Genomic DNA, 19,052 nt, shown 5'->3' on the forward strand with positions numbered 1-19,052 from the left:
AACATGGATATTGTGGAACACATTTTGCTAAGCACATATTAGGTTTTTTCCAAGGGAACGCTGCAGCGGGTATCAGTCAAGGCAGGGCAATAAAACAGACAAGCTACATCTCGAAATAACGGGCCAAGTGCAGACTGGGTATAACCCGGCTGGCATTAAATTCTCTGGGCCACATTCAGTGCTTATGTTTCAAGTTAAAAATGAGCAGAATGGCACAAACAGAGTAACTTGCACTGATCTGGTCCTCCGTGGGTGTGTCAAAATGAGTGCCACTTACACTGAGGGAAATGAAAAAGGCAGAAATAGCAGGAAAAGCAACAAATAGGAGAGTGTAAAGTGTACATGGCAGGGAGTTGCTACTTTATTTAACAACCCTCTGTCAGTTGCTTTTCATTCTACAGCCCCGCTCCATCCAGCTGTTTCACCTCCTTGGTGTGTAAGTCACCCTGGGTTTTGCACATCCAAACTGGAGCAAATCACACTTCTTTACCACCCAGAGCCCATTTCTGCCTTCAGTGACACAATACGACTCTGACTGAAATCCACGGGAACTGCACTGGCAGAGGACAGAACTGGGTCTCCTGTAACTTAACACTGAAATTTGGGCCATTAGCTACTGATTAAACCCCTGGAATTTCTGCTTCAGAAGTGGCTCTGGATTTTCTCTTGCTGGCCAGGGTGTTCAGGATGGAGTCCTCACTGAAGGCCCCCTCAAAGGCAGAGAGAATGGACTGTCGGAACTTCTCCTTGAAGTCCTGCCCCACAAAGACATAGAGGATGGGGTTGATACAGCTGTTGAAGAAGGCAAGACTGGAAACCAAGGGGATCCCTATGTAAAGGGCCATTTTCAGCTCCTGATTGGAAGAGTTTTTAGACATTTCAAGCAAGCAGAAGACATGGTACGGAAAATAGCAGAGGAAAAACGACACTGTGACAGCAACAATGATCCTGAAAGGCTTAGTGGATCTGGCTAGATGGCTCCTTTTCATCCTGACAGCAATGATGCTGTAGCAGACGACGATCACGGTGAAGGGAATGAGGAACCCACATAAGAATCTGGTTACGATCATAGCTTTGTGCCTCATTTTCCACAGCCGACGTGTCGCCTCAGATTTATAGTCATCAGACAGGGCAAAGTTATTGTAACAGCTGGTGACGTTCTTCGAATTAGTAGCAGTGTCTCGAAAAACAAGATACGGAGAGCTGATGATGAAGGCTAGGACCCATGTGACCAGGGCAATGTTGGAAGCCAACTTTGGTGTCCGGTGGTTACGAGACCACACAGGGCAGATCACCGAAATGCATCGGTCTATGCTGATCACCATTAAGAGGAAGACGCTAGCAAACATGTTGAGGAAGGCAATGGCGCTGTTCAATTTGCACAGGAGCTTCCCAAATGGCCAGTGAAAGCCCAGGGCAGTGTAGGCAATGCTGAAGGGCAGAAAAAAGGTGAAGATGAAATCGGCAACAGCCAGGTTTAGAAACCACACGGCATTAACTGTCTTCTTCATCTTGAAGCCAGCGATCCAGATGACAAGGCCATTGCCTGTCACCCCCAGCAGACACGCAATGCTGTAGACCACCATGGAAAGGATATGCATGCTCTTTTGGAGGCCAGAGAAGTAATTGGACACAGTGGAGTTTTCATGCTGAGTGGTGGAGCTGGTCAAGAACAGTGAAGAGGAAGAGATGTTCTCCATCACCATCTGGGCTCCTGAAACTAGACAAGCACACTTCTGCTATTATTTGCATCACTGGCAGTTGCCAGGCACTCAGTGTGAGGTGAGAATCTTTGCCAACAACAGCGCACCAAAAACCCGTAAGACCCTGAGTCTGGGAAATAACTAACATTTAGTATTGACAATGCTTATCTAGAGCTTTTCATCTGAGATTCTCAACAACAGTTTACAAAGGCAGACCTACGTTACGGATGGGGAAAGTGAGGCATAAGGCATTTAAGTACCTTGGCCCAGATCCCAGCAAGACAGTGCCACAGCTAGGAGTAGGGAAGAGCTGTGTGTGAATATCAGAGGGCGGAAACTGGTCCTAAATGAGCCCTGTATCTGGTGCCTGATTTTGTCCAGCAGTTAAAGTAAGATATTCAGGCGTAAGCTCAGCCGCCATGGGAGCACCTCAGAGTCCCACTACTATAAATGGAAACTCTGAAATCCATCAAGACAAAAATAATTGATGCAGACTCCAGAATGCCTAGAAAGCACAATACCCAACTCACAGGGAGAATCGCACCGGGATGCTTTTCTTCTCTAACAGCAAAAAAGAAAAGGAGGACTCTTGGCACCTTAGAGACTAACAAATTTATTTGAGCATAAGCTTTTGTGAGCTACAGCTCACTTCATCGGATGCATTCAGTGGAAAATACAGTGGGGAGATTTATATACACAGAGAACATGAAACAATGGGTGTCACCATACACACTGTAACAAGAGAGTGATCACTTAAGGTGAGCTATTACCAACAGGAGAGAAGGGGGGGGAGGGGGAGCGGGGAGAACCTTTTGTAGTGATAATCAAGATGGACCATTTCCAGCAGTTGACAAGAAAGTCTGAGGAACAGCGGGAGGGGGGGGAATAAACATGGGAAAATAGTTTTACTTTGTGTAATGACACATCCACTCCTAGTCTCTATTCAAGCCTAAGTTAATTGTATCCAGTTTGCAAATTAATTCCAATTCAGCAGTCTCTCGTTGGAGTCTGTTTTTGAAGTTTTTTTGTTGAAGAATTGCAACTTTTAGGTCTGTAATCGAGTGACCAAAGAGAGTGAACTGTTCTCCAACTGGTTTTTGAATGTTATAATTCTTGACGTCTGATTTGTGTCCATTTATTCTTTTATGTAGAGACTGTCCAGTTTGACCAATGTACATGGCAGAGGGGCATTGCTGGCACATGATGGCATATATCACATTGGTAGATGTGCAGGTGAACGAACCTCTGATAGCATGGCTGATGTGATTAGGCCCTATGATGATGTCCCCTGAATAGATATGTGGACACAGCTGGCAACAGTTCAGCCACTGAATGCATCCGATGAAGTGAGCTGTAGCTCACGAAAGCTTATGCTCAAATAAATTGGTTAGTCTCTAAGGTGTCACAAGTCCTCCTGTTCTTTTTGCGAATACAGACTAACACGGCTGCTACTCTGAAAGCAGCAAAAAAGAAGAAAGCCACACACAGAAAGTCTCTATTTCCCTCCAAGCACAGTTGCCAACTTTCACACTGTAAATAAGCACCCTGACTTTCACAATAAGCAGAAATCAAGCGAATCCCATCTCAAAACAAGGCCAAACAGGCCAATCCCTAAGAACCCCAACACTCTATGTGACTAGATCCCCCGGCGTGCAGTCTGGGACTGTGGTGGGCCTGCTGTGCACCCGTGACTCTCTCCCCACCTTGCCCCTGCTTGCCAGGAGCCGGTCCAAAAAAAGAAGCAACAAGCTACAAGCAACAAACCAACAACTAGCCAACAAGCAACCCACAAGCCAATTAAGCCAAAAACAAGTCCAATTTCTGTGTTTTTTTCACGAGTTTGGCATGCCTGCCTCCAGGAAGGAGCACATTTATGTGGAAGAGTTATGTACAGGTGCCGCTCCAGTTGGGAGGAGATGGTATTCCAAAGGCTGGCACTGAATTGGTCCTGGAGACCCTAGAGGTTTAGGCTCTGTGTTGACACTGGGCACAGAAGCTACTCTTTATCTCAGTCAGCGTGATACGGTCACTACCGAATGGAACATCTTAGGATGGGCATGTGGTCTTGTCACTGCTCTAAAAGTCATGGGTGAAATCCAGGTCCCCTAGAAATCAGTGGATGTTTTGCCATCAATTTCAGTGGACTCAGGATCATAGCCCAGGTGAAAACTACCCAGGAAATTAATCAGACATAGGCAAGCTAGCAAAAAAAACCCCTCTCTTGCCAGCAGACCTCAGCCCACACCTCCACTCACGTGCTCTGAATGGCCCTGCATCTCGCCAGAGATGCTGGTAGGGCCTGAGTCTTTCGTGCACTGAATGGTACCTTATTCTAGCCCTCAGGGATGCTGTTACCTGGTGCTTTATGATTGAATTCTGTTACAGCAAGGTGCCTTTTGGGATACATTTTAAGTATAATAATTTATTATAATCTAGTAGGACAGACTTTCTCCCATTTACAAGCAAATCCCCCTTTGAAGTCCCAGCCACCTCCTGCTTTTTTCACGGCCTCCCACCCCCATTTAATTCCTGGCACTCGGATTCACTTGGGAGCACTCACCGCTGCCGTATGCTTCTCACCGCTTCTCTGCTCTCAGCTTCTGGGCACAGTGAGCAGTGCAGCCGCTGGGCTTATTGTCAAGAAGCTTCTGAGACAGTGAGTGGCTCTGAGAGTGATTCAGGTTCGCTTGTTTGGTCTTTCCATGGCCTGAATTCACGGGGAATTTACGGGGTATCATTTATTCCAACCTCTTGTTCCTCAATTTACAGGGAGTAGAATTTAACCCGTTGGCATCTCTGGCCATAGCCTGTCCTGAGATGTTGTCCTAAGCAATCACTGTGGTTGGCAGGATGAAAGACGTCTCAAAGGTGCAGCTGTGAAAATGTGCCAAGTGATCCAACCCCATCCCAAGTGGAAGCTGTAATGCTGGGTACATGTGGCCCAAATTCACTATTGTATTAGGATCACAAGTCAAAGAGAATTCCCCGAGAGGATCACAAAGGGACAGATGCCTTGAGAGACCCTCTGAGGTGGGCACAATCTGCCCAGAATGAGGCTTCACATTGTATTTGGGGGTTGATCCTCAGTGTCTATTCGTGTCCCGGGGTAAGATTGCCCCATAGTGCTGAGCCTCCTGTCTGTCCACATCAGGGGAAGTTTTTCCTCCTGGCTTTTTAACTTGTACTGAGAACAGGAGGGAACCTGCTCTTACTGCTTTCGATCTCGCTCTGTCCTCTGCCATGTGAGACGCACGGGCGCCTGCAGAAGTTGTGCCCCCTTCTAGGAGTCATTAATTCAAAATCACATCCTTAATGTTGTGTGTCCGCTTCCCTCTTGGCTGATACGCTGGGGACAGAACCATTGACCTGCACAGCTATAAAGCATGTGCAACTGCAGCTTGAGCTACAGAGCAACCATTGCACCTGGGCTGTGCAGAGCCGATCCGAGCCCACTGGGGGCCCTAAACGAGCATATCCCCCCACCCCACATACTAATAATTTATAGGAGGTGGGGGGCAGGTGCTTGAGCTGCTCAGGGCCCTAAGCAGTTGCTTAGCCTGCTTACGCCTAGCGCCAGCTCTGGCTGCAATGACTCCTAGTCTCTGTGGACTGGCCCAGATGGGGGGGAGTCTGTAACAGACACTCACCAGTGGGTCACAGTTGCAGTAACGCAGGTGCCTACGGGGGGGAAGGCGAAGCCATGCACTGCGAGGACCCGGAGAGTAAAGAGCTCTGGGCGTGAGCCAGGCTCCCAGAGGCAAAGCGCTCTCCCTTCCTCAGCCCGCTCCTAGCAGCTGGTGGGAGACCCCCCTTGCCGCCCTCCGGGGGCGGATTTCCCCCGCTCCTGCCGGCGGCCATGCTCCCCTCCCGCTGGGCATCGGGCCCCTCGTCCTCCCTCGCCACCCCCCGTGGCCCGGGCGAGGGGCGCTGCCCACCCACCCGCTGCACCGACCACCCACGTGCTGCTCCGGGACAGGTAAGACCCAGCTGGCCGGCGAGCTCGGCCTGGGCCAATAGCGTGGGGCAGAGGGCGGGACGGATCGCACGCGTGCCTCCGATTGGTTGAGGCGATTCCGAGGGTTCCATGCGCGGGGACCGGCGGCAGCTCGAGCGAGGCGGGGCGAGTCTGAACGTTCCAGTCCCGGGGGTGCCCGAGGTGCGAGTGGATCGAGTCTGCGGCCGCCCCTGGAGCCTGGTAAGGGCGGCGGGTTCCCGTCGGGGCTGTAAGTCTAGAGTAGCCCCTGGGCCAGGTTCACTGGGATCCGGGTACATTTCTGCCGGGGGCGACATCAGTTAGCTTTAGCTCCAGCACGTGGGTTGGGGGGTCGCTGTCTCTCGCCCCATCTGCAGAACGGTATGGGCTTTGTGCCTTGGCTGGGCTGAGCTGAGCTGAAAGGAGTTTAGCAGCAGCTGCCTCTGCCTTTTGCATTGGGGGCTGGGAAAGCAACAGAAAGTTGGAGCCAGGATCTTGATGCTACTATTTTGGGGATCCCTAGAATCATAAAATATCAGCGTTGGAAGGGACCTCAGGATCTAGTCGAACCCCCAGCTCAAAGCAAGGCCAACACCAACTAAATCATCCCAGCCAGGGCTTTGTCAAGCCAGGTCTTAAAAACCTCTAAGGATGGAGATTCCACCATCTCCCTAGGTAACCCATTCCAGTGATTCACCACCCTCCTAGTGAAATAATCACAGAATGCCTGCCTGTCTCTTATATGCCCGCAGCACCTCGCTGGCTGGGGTGGCAGAACTGAAATTGAAGGTAACATAGCAGAGGTTGAAGCAAAATCACTGTTGAGATGGAAAGTGATTTCCTCCCTCTTTTGCAGCAGGACACACAGATCTGGGGTTGTTGGGAAAGTGGGTTTCAAATGCAAACTAAATTTCCTCTTAAATCAGTGACTGAAAGTAGTTAAAGTTCTTGAAGTGGGAGGGAATGGTTTCTACACTCCCCTTCTGTCTAAAACAATCTTTTCTCTGAGGCCTACTGCAGATGCATAGGAAAATTATAATTATTTTACTGATTGTAATATTTTATAATTTGAACGGTAGCTGTCTCCAGCCAAAATGTATAACACAGACTCTAGCTGAAGGGCACAAAGTGAACTACATAGTGCTTTTCCTGAAGCATCAGGTGTTGGCTACTGCCAAAGTTGAGATACAGGATCTGATGGACCGGTGGGTCAGATATGATCCTTGGATCAGGGACTGTATCTTCTTTCCTGTATAGCACTGACTAAATGATAAGCTCTTAACAGATAGCATGGTCCAGGGGTTAGGGCCCTGGAATGGGAGGGAGGGAGACACTCAATTCTGTACACCGGGTTCCATTTCTGCCACTTTGTGAATTTTGGCAATTTGCTTAACCTTGGTTTCCCCATCGGTGAAGTGGAGAGAACAGTACTTGTTCACCCACCTTCTGTAAAGTACTTGGGGATATACCAGTGAAAAATGCTATACAAGAGCTTATTTATTCATTAATGATGATCTGGTCTGGCAGGAGCTGGGATATCAGCCGGGATGGAATGGCCAATCCTACTTTTCCAACCTAAGCAACATCTCATTCTGATTCCATTTTTGCAATTCAGCATTTCTGATATGCAGAATTTACAGAGCCACAAAGAGATAACAGCAGATTCATGGGGAAATGAAGGTACATTTAGAATTGCAGGGGGGAGGAACTCTTCTAACCAGCTGTTCCTTTCCAAGCCAGGGCAGACAGATTTCCAAATGGACTTTAGTTATTTGGCATTAGCAAACAAATGCGATTGCCTAATTAGCTGTACATGACCTTTCACTAGCCTTGAGGAGTTAATGTTTAAAAGGAGTTTTTGTTTTTGAGTAAGACAGAGGCTGTTCTGTCCCTTCATGACTCGTTGAGAGTTTATGCTTGTTAGCTTATGATCTCCACAGAAGTCACAGTGGTGGACTTTGATTAGTGGATGCGTAGCTTTTTGGATGGAATTGGTCAGGCCTGATTGTCATGTTTACTGTAAATATGGAGCTTGGCATGGATCCAGTGTTCCACAGTGCTACTCAAAGTGGTGGTCCGCAGACCGGTGCTGGTCCACGAGCCATCGGCTGCCAGTCTGTGCACACATTGGAAAAAAAAATTGCCAGTCCCCCACATCAGATAGCTTGAGAAGCACAGCACATGCTCTGGGCCTTCGACCTGCTCTGCAACCTGTATTCATAGTGAGCAGGGCCTTGCTCGTATGAGAAATCCTGTGGTCTTACATGGGACTACTCCTGCACGCAAGGTGCTACTTGTAAATAAGGGTGCCAGAGACATTTATCAGACATGCTGAATTTAATATCTCTTGTATGTATCCAGCAGACTGTCCCTTTAAGTAGAGAAGCTATTAAAAAACAACATACCTCTGTCCAAAAATGTATTTACCAACTACTGTTACAAGTAGTTCTTAACATTTCTAGAACTAAGAGTTTGGAGGAAAAACAATGCTTCTCTCTCGTCAGTGTGATTTTAACCACACCGAGTGCTGGCAAATGCCCAGTTTTGCTATTTCCTGTGTAGAGTCAGGTCAACAGTTTCCCCGGTTGTATGTGTGGATCTCTGACCCAGGAACAAGCGAAAGAAAAAACAGCTAAAATAACAAAGTGATTGTAGAACCACAACAATTGGCAGGGGCAGGGATAGTCCTGAAATGACACACTTTAAAAAGAAAAAAAAAAAAAAGAACTAGATTTTAAATGGATGAGGTCTCTAAGAATTGTAGGGTTTTCATTATCAGCTTGGTCCAAACCTCACTGAAATACTTTCTTTCCATGGATTTGGATCAGGCCCTGTATTCATAGATTTACTGGGTCTTATAATTTATAAAACTTAATTCACTGCAGGCTGCAAACTGGAACATCAGGTCACAGCCTGGGAAGGAATCTATTTAAAAACAATACAGGAGTGCTACAGGGAGCGTTCACCTCTGGTGGGTGGCTGTTTTTAACAGTGCTCTACAAACTGTCCCACTCTGTTCGTTTTCAGACCACGTTACACCAAGCAAGCAACTGCCCCCGGCATGGCTCACTTAACCAATGTCAATGCAGAGCTCCCCACTGCTGAACTCTGGGTGTCCCATAACAAGATGGTCGTGGAGCCGCTTGATGCCAGTGACCCAGAGGTGAGAAGGCTTTTTTCCAGTTTTTGTGGTGGGGAAAGGGTTGCGTGTGTTTTGGCCGAGGGGAAACCCAAGCAATCGCAGCAGGAGATCTTGATTCATCCTCCCAGCTCTGGGACCCATGCAGCCAAAGGGATGTTGATCTTCCTGAGGCAGTGACTCGGGATGGCAGGTCAGTCCAAGTTTGGTCAGCCAGTCCTGGGTTGTCACTTGCCTCCACTCACCTCATTTCCCATTCCCTCTGCCACATGCTGCAGCCCCAAGGGGGGTGGCAAAGGAGAATGCTTGGTAGCTCTCCTCACCAGTGTCTGGGAGCATCACCTCCATGGTGTTCCCAGCCCCTGCTGCCGTGAGTCTGAAGGTCCCTCAAAACCCAACACTCCCACATGGTGGCCTATAGCTGTGCCACATAATAGGTCTATTCAGTGTCTCATCCCAGATTTCTCAGGCCCAGGGTCTTTCCTCTGTGGGATCGGATATTATTTATAGGAAATGAGCATAGCTGTGGCCCTTGCATCTAGCACATTGTTACATGACAATGGAGCAAATGAGAAGGGGCGATCTATAGCCATTAGAAATTTAGATGAGCTGTTACGTTGTCTGTTTCTTTCTTCCAGCCAATTTTCACTGCCATAGTGCCTTGCTCCATTCAATTTACATGTTCCTCCAAATGCTCATTTTTGGGAAACATCTAACATGCAGGCTAATGTGTCCTTAATTTCATCGTGTTAGGCCTAGGTTATTCCCCCTGGCACCGCCCTAAATAACTTCTCCCGATCCTGCATATTTCCATCTTTCCAGTATTTGTAGATTTGTCTCCCCCTTGTCTACATTCCCTTAGCCAAATTCTATTTTTAACTGCAGAGAGTCAGCCTCCCTCCCCCGGTCTCTCCTTGCTCTTCTCTGCACTCGCTCCAGTTTGTCAGTATCTTTCTGATAGAATGATGCCCAGAACTGAGTCCAGGGTTCCAAGTTCAGAGCCACAGGAGAAAGGATTCTTGCCTCCCTTGTCCATGGCGGGATGTCTCTGTATTTTTCCATTCTACCATCTGTTGCTTTTTTGCCTTAGAGAGAGTGCCTCCCAGCATCTGATGCTCTGTACAGAACTGATAAGGATGGGGCTTCTTCTCTCTTAAAGGTGTACGACCTCATCAAGAAAGAGAAGCGGCGCCAGAGGCTTGGGTTGGAGCTGATTGCGTCCGAGAACTTTGCAAGTCGAGCGGTTCTGGAGGCCCTGGGCTCCTGCATGAACAATAAATACTCGGAAGGGTACCCGGGACAGAGGTGTGGAATGTGGGAGAGATTCACATCCAAAGGGTGTTCTCTGGGGGTGGGAGAGAGTCCAACCCTCCCGGGCTTGGCTCCCTGTCCTCGAGGAAGTGATTGCTGCTCCATTACAGGTCCAAGCAGCCACCGGCTGTAAATTGTTCCTTTCCCAAGGCAGGAACAGACGCACCGCACTTCGCTCCTTGTGGAGTGAGGCCAACGTGGGCTGTCGCCCTGCAGCTTCCCGCCGTTCCTGCTAGGACTGTCACTGCTGAGCCTGAGGAGCATAAGGCGGATCCTCCACAGACCCCTGGGGGAGGGAAGAGGGGTCCGGTTAGCTCTTACTCTGCCACTGGCATTGGGGATGGAAACTTGTGGCATCGCTGATGTGGTAAGACTCCTGCTTTTCTCATCCGTGTCGTAGGTACTATGGCGGGACAGAGTTTGTGGATGAGCTGGAGATCCTCTGCCAGAAGAGAGCTCTGGAGGCTTACAGGCTGGACCCACAGAAATGGGGGGTCAATGTCCAGCCATACTCAGGTAACAAAGCCCAGATCCTCCCTGGGAGTAGGAGAAAGGGGATGGCAGAGCCATTGGGACCCCTGCATTCCCTAACTCAGTCATCCCTCCCTGGGCTGGGTACACGTGTGAGTGCTCAATAGAGGGGACTGCTTTAAAAACCCCTTCCCAAGGTCACAGCCCGGACTCTCTCCCGCCCCGAGAGCAGCGGTACCAAGCGCTCTGTGTGCTCAGGGGGCTGCCTTTTGTTGTAGGCTCCCCCGCTAACTTTGCGGTGTACACGGCCCTGGTGGAGCCCCATGGCAGGATCATGGGTCTGGACTTGCCTGATGGGGGGCACCTGACACATGGCTTCATGACGGACAAGAAGAAAATCTCAGCTACCTCAATCTTCTTTGAATCCATGCCCTACAAGGTAAGGGACTCCACCCGGCTGATTGTGGGGAGATCAGTGGAGGCCAGCAATTGTCACCCCTCTTCCATGCAAGCGACTTACGCTGACTTCATGCTCTGCCTGAGGTACTGGGATTTCTTAGTGTGCCCCGTATTAGCAAAGAGAGGGTGTGCTATGATGGTGGATATCGAAGGGTTAAATAGTCTTCCTAAGACAAATGGTGATGCTGGAGGCTGATGGGCCACAGCACGAACACTCAGGGCCTGATCCAGGGCCCGATCCAGAGCCCACTGAAGGTGGGCGGGGGGGGGACGTGTCTTTCTATTGGCTTCGATAGACATTAGCTCAGGGCCTTAACCCTCCAGAGCTCTGATGGCCTATCCAGCGTGTGCCGGCTCTACTGAGCCCTGAATAGGGCTCCGGTCTCAAGTTGGAGGAAGGAGGCATGCAGCGTTCCAACTCTGTGGCCATTGTCCCAAAGCGGGAATGGAACAAAAGCTGGGCCAGACTCTGATGGGTGGGTTAAGCCAGCATTTGCACTAAGAACCCAGCTGACATGGGTGAAAACTTCTGCTGCAATTGCCCAAACTTCTCCCAGTAGCTTCCTCAGTGAGTTGGAGCCGCATCAGCAACGACTGCAGGGTTATTTCAGCAGAGATGGAGCCCCTGATGAAACCAGCACTCACCTGGGTGGAAGTACGAATTAGCCAGGATCTTGCTAAGCTCACATTTATATTCCAATCACAAGGGCCGTGTGAGCTGAGCCTCCGCCCAGGACTCGGGAGATCTGATCTCTGTTGCCAGCTCCGCCAGTGATTCAGTGGGTGACCCTGGGTTAGTCACTTCAGTGCCTCAGTTTTCCTATCAAATGGGAACAGTGATATTTACCTTTCACAGGTTGGTTCCCAAACTGTGTTAACGTCTTTGACCCGCTCTGTAAAGGTTCCCTCTTATTAAACATGGCAAATTCTCTGGCTGGTGTGGTATTAGGGCTGCCATATTGAGCCTGAATGCCCATTTTGTTACTGTTCAGTGTGACACTAGGCTATTAATGACTGACCTTGGGCTCTGTGTTCTCAGAGAACAGATGGGGGCCAGTTGCTCCCTCCTGCACTTGGTAACGACTTGCTGGGTGAAGTCACGGGGTCCAACAGCTGATTTGACCTGTGGTTCTTTAATGGAGGATGCCAGGAAGATCAGACCATGGCGGTGCAGAAAGCCAAGCAGGAGATTCTCTGACAACTCCAGTGAGCAGGGGATAGCCACTGTCTGCTCTGCAGACCCATCAGGGAGCCACCGTCATTAACCCTTTAACTCTACGAGGGCTTCACGGGAGAGCTGGGGTGGGCAGTGCTGCAGAGCGAGCACTGCTGCGGAGCGAGATGTAGCTGTCTCTCCTCTAAGGCTAGAGAGGCATCACATGGTGCTTACCCTTCATGTCTCTTCTTGCTGCTCCCTTACCAGGTCAATCCCAACACTGGCTATATCGACTACGACCGGCTGGAGGAGAACGCCCGTTTATTCCACCCAAAGTTGATCATAGCAGGTAAGCGGCTGGGGAAGGAAAAGCAGCTGTCGGAGGCTCTGGGCAGCAGGTAGAATCTGTTCAAAATCCTTTCCTCCAGGCTATTGAAAGATCCCAGCCACAGGGCTTAGTCGCTGGCTAGACACTCGGGAGCAGCGTGGCAAATTTCAGCAAACACGCAGCATCCTGCCTTATGTTCTGAGCTGCCTCTGTGCTGATACTGCGGCGACTTGGGCAGGGGGCCTTGTAGTTAGACCAGGGGACTAGGAATCAGGATTCCTGTGTTCTGCCACGACCAGCGCATTGCGTGGCCACCAGCAAGTCACTCACCCCTCTCTTCCCATCTTCAGGCTCCGCAGGGATGCACTGGTTTGGATCAGTGAGCCCAAAGACTCTGGGGGGCAGTTCAGCAGCTGCTATGTTGGTGACCCGGTGTCTGTCTCTCCCTAAGGGGCAGTCAGGCTTTTCCTGCCACTTGTCTCACCCTGGCCTCTTACAGCCAAATCCTGGGCCCCTGCCATGGTCTGGCTCCTGGATTTCGAAATATTTCCTCCGTGTGGTCTCGTGCTAGGAGAGCTGCCTGACTAATTACCCAGGCTTTGGGTGGGTTGTACAGCCATGCTGCCGCGGCTACACCGCTATTGATGCATAAGCTAGCTCCATTAGAACTAACTCAGGGGTGTCAATCACACAGTAGACACACCCTGAGGCTGGTGTTTTCTCCTGGCCTAGGCGTCAGCTGTTACTCGCGTAACCTGGACTACGCCCGCATGAGGAAGATCGCGGATGAGAACGGAGCTTACCTCCTGGCCGACATGGCCCACATCAGCGGCTTGGTGGCAGCCGGTGTGGTGCCGTCGCCATTTGAACACTGTGACGTTGTGTCGACCACGACTCACAAGACGCTGAGAGGCTGCCGGGCCGGCATGATCTTCTATAGGAAAGGTTTGGGCCATGGAGTGAGCAGAGGATGAAAGGCCCTGGGCTGGGCCGGGTGGGCCATTGGGGACCTTTGAGCTAGTGCGGAATAGGAGCCAAGGCTGGTGCCTCTTCCCTCTGGCTGGCAGGAACCATGGAAGCAAAGCTTGCAGCTTTCAGAGAAGGGGAAAAAGGGCTTGTCCTTCCCATTGCTGTATTAGATCCCCAAACGGATTTGACGAAGTCCCAGGCTGCATGTGGTCAGTGATGCTCCCAGGGTGGAGCTGGACAGATTTATCATCACCCTCTCGCAAAGCTTCTCAGTCTGGGTTCCTCGGCTCTGCCCAGCCAGGCTTCCCTCTCAGCTCTCTCTTCACTCCACCCTGAGCCTGGCTTTGCCAATGAATCCTGGTTTGCCATTCCCTTGAGTTCTCTTCCATGCTGCCCCCTGCCTGGCCCTCCCTGCCTAGCCCAGCTCAGTTCCCTGTACAGGCCTGGGTCAGGGGCAGCAAGGATTGAACCAGGGGCTGTGGATTTTAAGGCTTGAGCCTCTATTGCCTGAGCTAAAAGATCTACCTTCGTCCGGCAAGGCTGTCGCAGGCTCATCAGCCTCAGGCTGTGGCCCCCGTCACCCCTTAAAGGGGCCAGAGCACCAAAGAGTGGGTTACACATTCACCCTTTCCTCATTCAAATCCCTCCTCAGCTCACTCCTTCTGCTAAGCCCACCACCCTCCTCTCCCACTCCTGCCTACCACCAAGCTGGTGCCCACCTATTCCGGTGCGCTTTGAGTTTGCTATGGCCTGTGGAACTTGCAGGCTCTGCACAGCTCCAAGCACGCTGCTGGGGCGCAGTGTTGTGACGTCCTGACTCCAGCCACGACGGGGTTAAAACGAGACTGATTAAACCCACCCAGGTACAGAACATGGGGGAAGTCGCATGAAGAACAATGAGTGAGCTGGGCCCCATAGACAGTGACCATCCCCCTTCCCTCCTAGGAGCTCGCAGCGTGGATCCCAAGACTGGCAAGGAAATTCCATACAACCTGGAAAGCCCCATCAACCAGGCCGTCTTCCCAGGGCTTCAGGGAGGGCCTCACAACCATGCCATTGCAGGTAGGGGCCCCGGAGGGCTGCTCAGTGGCTGAACTTTAGCGCTGCACCACCACGCAGGGCCTGGGGGGTTTCTAGTTCCAGCCAAAGTTGCAGGGCTTGAAGCAGGAGAAAATGCGCTTTTTGCTTAACAGTGCTCCCTGCAGCTGACGGCCAAAGGGATATTTGGCTCCATGTGGGAGTCCCAGCCGGGTCACACAAGCTGGGGAGGCAGGGCCCAGTGCAGGGTCCCATGGATGAAGTGTTAAGGATGAGTTTGCAGCCCCCCGGGACCAGCACCCAGACAAGAGTTTGGAGCCGCCCTGCTGCCCAATATTCTGCTGGTCTCTAGTACTGCCTCTTACCTTGTACCATCTGGGAGCTAAAACTCCAGTACTGAAGGTGATCAAGGCTGCTGGCAGCGCATGGGGATATGAAGGTCAAGGGCTGGCGACCCAGGGCTGACCTTACCTCCATAGGCAGGCCCCAGCATGAGAGTGGGGAGCCCGGACTTCCTGTCATTCTGGGTCAGATTCCTCTCTGCCTCTTTCCCCAGCTGTACCATGGCCCCACAGTTCAGAGGGAGGGAGGGTTAGTCAGTTTGCAGCGAGCTTTGAGATCCTCTGATAGCCAGCACTGAAGAACAGCAGAGTATCATCCTCTGGCTGGAACCCTTCTCCCCTGGCCGAACCCCTCCTGTTAATTAGCAAGAGCAGCTTTCTCTCTGTGGATTCCCACATTCCTCTCCCTATTGATAGAAATAGGCAGCAGGTGATTTTCCTCCAACTGGGAGAGTCCAGATCCACGTCTTGGTATTCAGTGCTGAGGTGGGGGAAAGATACCACACATTCGAACCCTCTGGCCACTGCGCTGGAGAAATCTGAAATCCCACTGTAGAAACATCCCCCGGCAGTGGGCCCGTGACTCTGACCCATCAGACCACTGGGCATCAGCTAGTGAGATTTTGGCAGCTGTATAATGGAATTAAATTCCACCGTGGGGTTCACAAGCCCTTGTGCCTCTCCCTAGAACTCCTCGTAAGACACAGCTAGCGTAAACGTGGACTGTGCAGCACTGACGGCCAATAGGCGCTTTGTGTGGCGAAGAACGGCTCTGGGACATTGCATTGCTGTGTCTTTAAAGCCTCCTAGCCGTTATTCTAGGCCTGGCTTGGGAAGGATCGTTCCTCAGCTTTCCAGGCCAGGGTTTCGTTGTCAATGCTCCAGGTCACTGCTGAGCCCAGGCACGGAGCAGCCTGGCTTCTTGATGCTAGCATAGAGACGTAACGCTTTTCCTTTCTGCCCAGGAATCGCTGTCACTTTGAAGCAAGCCATGACCCCGGAATTCAAAGCCTATCAACGGCAGGTTGTCGCAAACTGCCAGGCACTGTCTGCCACTATGGCGGCACTGGGCTACCATATCGTCACTGGTAAGGACAACTACTAGGCATCCACTGCATTTCCTCCTGAAAATGAGGCCGTTTCTGTTGCCTAGGGCCCGATCCCAACCCTAGTGAAGGCCACAGACTCCTGCTGACTCCGGCTCAGGCTGGATTGGGATGGTTATAGAAAGGGCCGGAGCTCTGTTATAACATAGCCTTTTAGGATACAAGTGCAGAGAGATCTTCCTCCAGCCACCCGTCTGGGGAGAGTTTGAGTGCAGAGCTTGGCGCACAGAAATGATACAGGCGTCTAATACGTTGTTGAGGCCCGAGCCACAGACACAGCAGCAAACCTCAAGCCAATAAGAGGGACACATTAGCTACTAGGCCTGTTTCCTTTAGACTCCGGATAGTTCCTGTTCTCCTAGCCCTCCCTGTGCTGGAGCACTTACCTGCCCCATGGCAGGCTGCTCCACCACCCTGTGGCCCAACTCTTGCTCCCCGCAGTCCCGGGCTGCATTGTGGTTATATCGGCAATGGTCAGTGGGAGTAGGACTGAGCCTAAGCGCTTAACTTCCAATATCCCAGCCTCAGCGCCTTAACTTCCAACGCACTAGATTGTGTCCATTTCACGTCCTTGTATTCCTTTCTCAGGTGGGTCTGACAACCACTTGATCCTCGTGGACCTGCGCAACAGAGGGACGGATGGCGGGAGGGCTGAGCGGGTGCTGGAAGTCTGTTCCATCGCCTGTAACAAGAACACCTGTCCTGGTGAGGAGGTCCTCTCTCAACTGACTGCTTAGCCAAGTTTGCAGTTTCACACAGGTTGCAGCCTGCTTCAGGGCAGCACCCAGAGAGCTGGGGTTGCTCAGGATCCCTGGGGAAACGGGGCCACTTTGCTAGGTGCCAAAAGACAGATTTAGGAGCCTTATCTTTAGGGCTGCAGATCTGAGCGTCTTGACTGACAATTGAGTGTTGCTGGCTTGGCAAGCTGTGTTTGGCCCCCGAGTGGCCACACTTAGAACTGTTTCAATCAGTGAGGGGAAGAGACTTCATTGAAGGAAGAGGTAGGGGTCAAGCCAGACAAACCTCCTCTCACTTGAGAAATCTGCCCTTGGTGGCGGGGCCAGATCTCTGCTCTGGGGTAAGATCCCAAGAGGAGGAAGGTCTGAGGCAGGCAAGAAGGTTTCCTACAGCATAAGGACTGAAAAGGGGTCGGTGGCTCTGTTCTCTGTGTGTTCTGCTGAAGGCTGGAGATCCACCAAGGACAGCACCAGGGAATGTTTCTTCAGCATGACTAGGTCTTTCCTTTCCTCACCTCCCTGTGCCCTTGGGGCTCTCACTTGTGAGCTTGTTCTCTGGTAAGCACTTCGGGTAGATTTACTCTGAAGTATTGTTTGTAAAGCTAAGATTCAGTCCTGGGTATTTTTAGTAAAAGTCATGGACAGGTCACTGGTAAAAAACATTCACAGCCAGTGACTTTTACTATAAATACCCATGATGACTAAACCTCTGCTCCTGGGGCCCTGCTGTTCTGGGTGGCCCCTGCTCTAGTGATGGGGGCTGACTGCCTCTGCTGGCCCGTTGCTCCAAGTCACCTAGGGACTGCTCTCCCGACAACCCTCCGGGCTGCCCCCAGGACATGCTTGGGCATTCCCTGCGGTTGCTGCCCTGGCTGCCCCTGGACCATGGCTGCTCAGGCCGTCCCTGAGGACAGCTGTACCGGCTGCTGCTCAGGCCATCCCTGGGGCCGCCCGTTGCAGCTGCGGACGTCGTGGAAAGTCCTGGAATCCGTGACTTTCCACAATCTCCATGACAGAATCGCAGCCTTAATTTCTGGATGAACCAGCTTCACGCTGATGCGTTTGGTCTGTGGCCGCAGACCGTGCCGCAGTTCCACGCCCAGGACCAGTTCAGGGAGCTCAATTCAACTCTTCTTCTCTGCCTCCTGATCTTGGAAACACCCGGCCCCTCAAGTTCCACACCCGGCAGGGGTAGTTTAGGCTTTACTCTAAGTTCTCTGGTGCATGTGCCGGGGGGGGGCCCATTAAACCAGCACATGCCTAGCTCCTCTGCAGACAATCCCATATTAGAGTACTTGTTTGCCTGCTGCCCTCACCCCAATTACCCCTCTGCCCTCCACTGCATTGCGCTACACTCCACCCCTGAAGTGGCTGCATTTCCATGCTGGAGCTGCCTGTATGAAAGGGACTACATAACCATGTACTGTTTAACAGGTGCTCCTGCTCTCTCCATGTCTGATCAGTGCGTCAAACCAGTGGGCTTGGGGGAAGCCTGTAGGTGCAGGAGCTTTGTAGGCTGGAAACAGGGGCAGGCTTCTCTCCCAGCCCCCAAGCCACTGACAGCGAGTCTTAGAATGCAGCGGGGAGACTCACCTCACGGCCTTGCTGGCTGGAGACGTTTCCAGTGGGGAGCATGGGGGCTGCTCTTCCTTTCCTTCTTAAGCTCTGGTTCATGCTGGGGCTGAAAGGGAATTGGCACTGGCTGATCAGGACCTGGCTTGCTGTTCCCACCAACCCAACGACAGTTAAATGTACCTCTTCACTGTTGCTTCCAGGCGATTGGCAAGGTCACGGCCAAGTCTTGGGGCTGTAAACCTAGAGGCCAGTGGCTTTCCTGTTTCGCCATGCAGCCTCCTTATGAGAGCTGGGCAGAGAGGGGCATGTAGAAAACCCCAAACCAAGCTAGAGAGAGCTCTAAGATGAAGGATCCCACCCTCCTGCCACTCCCCCCGAAATAACTCCAGCCAAGACCACTGGTCATGGGACTAAGCTTGCTCCTTCCAGTAGTGCTTGTGGGAGCATGGTTCTCCTGACCGAGTCCTTTTGACACAGGTGACAAGAGTGCCTTGCGCCCAAGCGGCCTGAGGCTTGGGACACCAGCTTTGACCTCCCGGGGATTCCGGGAAGAGGACTTCCAAAAAGTAGCTCATTTCATCCACAAAGGTAAGGCTGAGGCTGCTGCGCTTGGCTGAGCAAGGGGGAGCTGTGGCTCCAGCAGGTTCCAGAGCAAAGGTTTCTGCTGTAGAGGCCTAAGCCAGCTCCTCTTGGGACTCTGCTGATTACACTGGGAGTTGGACCACGCCCTGGGTGAACCCTAGATT

General features: G+C 51.6%; 2 protein-coding genes across 4 annotated transcripts in view; one reads left to right on the forward strand and one right to left on the reverse strand.

Annotated features, from left to right (window-relative positions):
* LOC102945634 (chemokine-like receptor 1) overlaps nucleotides 1-19,052 on the reverse strand; it is a 25,529-nt gene continuing 6,477 nt past the window's right edge. Inside the window, exons 1-2 of one of the 3 annotated variants that reach the window (XM_043524260.1) lie at nucleotides 5,351-5,486; nucleotides 1-1,720 (exon numbers count right to left, since the gene is read on the reverse strand). In XM_043524260.1, the coding sequence (XP_043380195.1) occupies nucleotides 621-1,706 (1,086 nt within the window). In that variant the 5' untranslated portion in view covers nucleotides 1,707-1,720; nucleotides 5,351-5,486 and the 3' untranslated portion in view covers nucleotides 1-620. Of the gene's footprint in view, nucleotides 1,721-4,263; nucleotides 5,122-5,350; nucleotides 5,487-19,052 lie in introns of those variants that run through there. The other 2 variants (XM_037910341.2, XM_037910340.2) reach the window with 2 other exon arrangements.
* The window catches only part of SHMT1 (serine hydroxymethyltransferase 1), a 15,008-nt gene continuing 1,823 nt past the window's right edge, over nucleotides 5,868-19,052 (forward strand). The window contains exons 1-11 of the mRNA XM_043524255.1: nucleotides 5,868-5,926; nucleotides 8,704-8,839; nucleotides 9,975-10,120; nucleotides 10,527-10,642; nucleotides 10,876-11,036; nucleotides 12,480-12,561; nucleotides 13,273-13,485; nucleotides 14,455-14,571; nucleotides 15,854-15,976; nucleotides 16,583-16,699; nucleotides 18,784-18,894. Coding sequence (XP_043380190.1) covers nucleotides 8,738-8,839; nucleotides 9,975-10,120; nucleotides 10,527-10,642; nucleotides 10,876-11,036; nucleotides 12,480-12,561; nucleotides 13,273-13,485; nucleotides 14,455-14,571; nucleotides 15,854-15,976; nucleotides 16,583-16,699; nucleotides 18,784-18,894 — 1,288 coding nt within the window. The 5' untranslated portion in view covers nucleotides 5,868-5,926; nucleotides 8,704-8,737. The remainder of the gene's footprint in view (nucleotides 5,927-8,703; nucleotides 8,840-9,974; nucleotides 10,121-10,526; nucleotides 10,643-10,875; nucleotides 11,037-12,479; nucleotides 12,562-13,272; nucleotides 13,486-14,454; nucleotides 14,572-15,853; nucleotides 15,977-16,582; nucleotides 16,700-18,783; nucleotides 18,895-19,052) is intronic.

The sequence above is a fragment of the Chelonia mydas genome, chromosome 10 (genome assembly GCF_015237465.2).
Source record: "Chelonia mydas isolate rCheMyd1 chromosome 10, rCheMyd1.pri.v2, whole genome shotgun sequence".
Classification (NCBI taxonomy): domain Eukaryota; kingdom Metazoa; phylum Chordata; order Testudines; family Cheloniidae; genus Chelonia; species Chelonia mydas.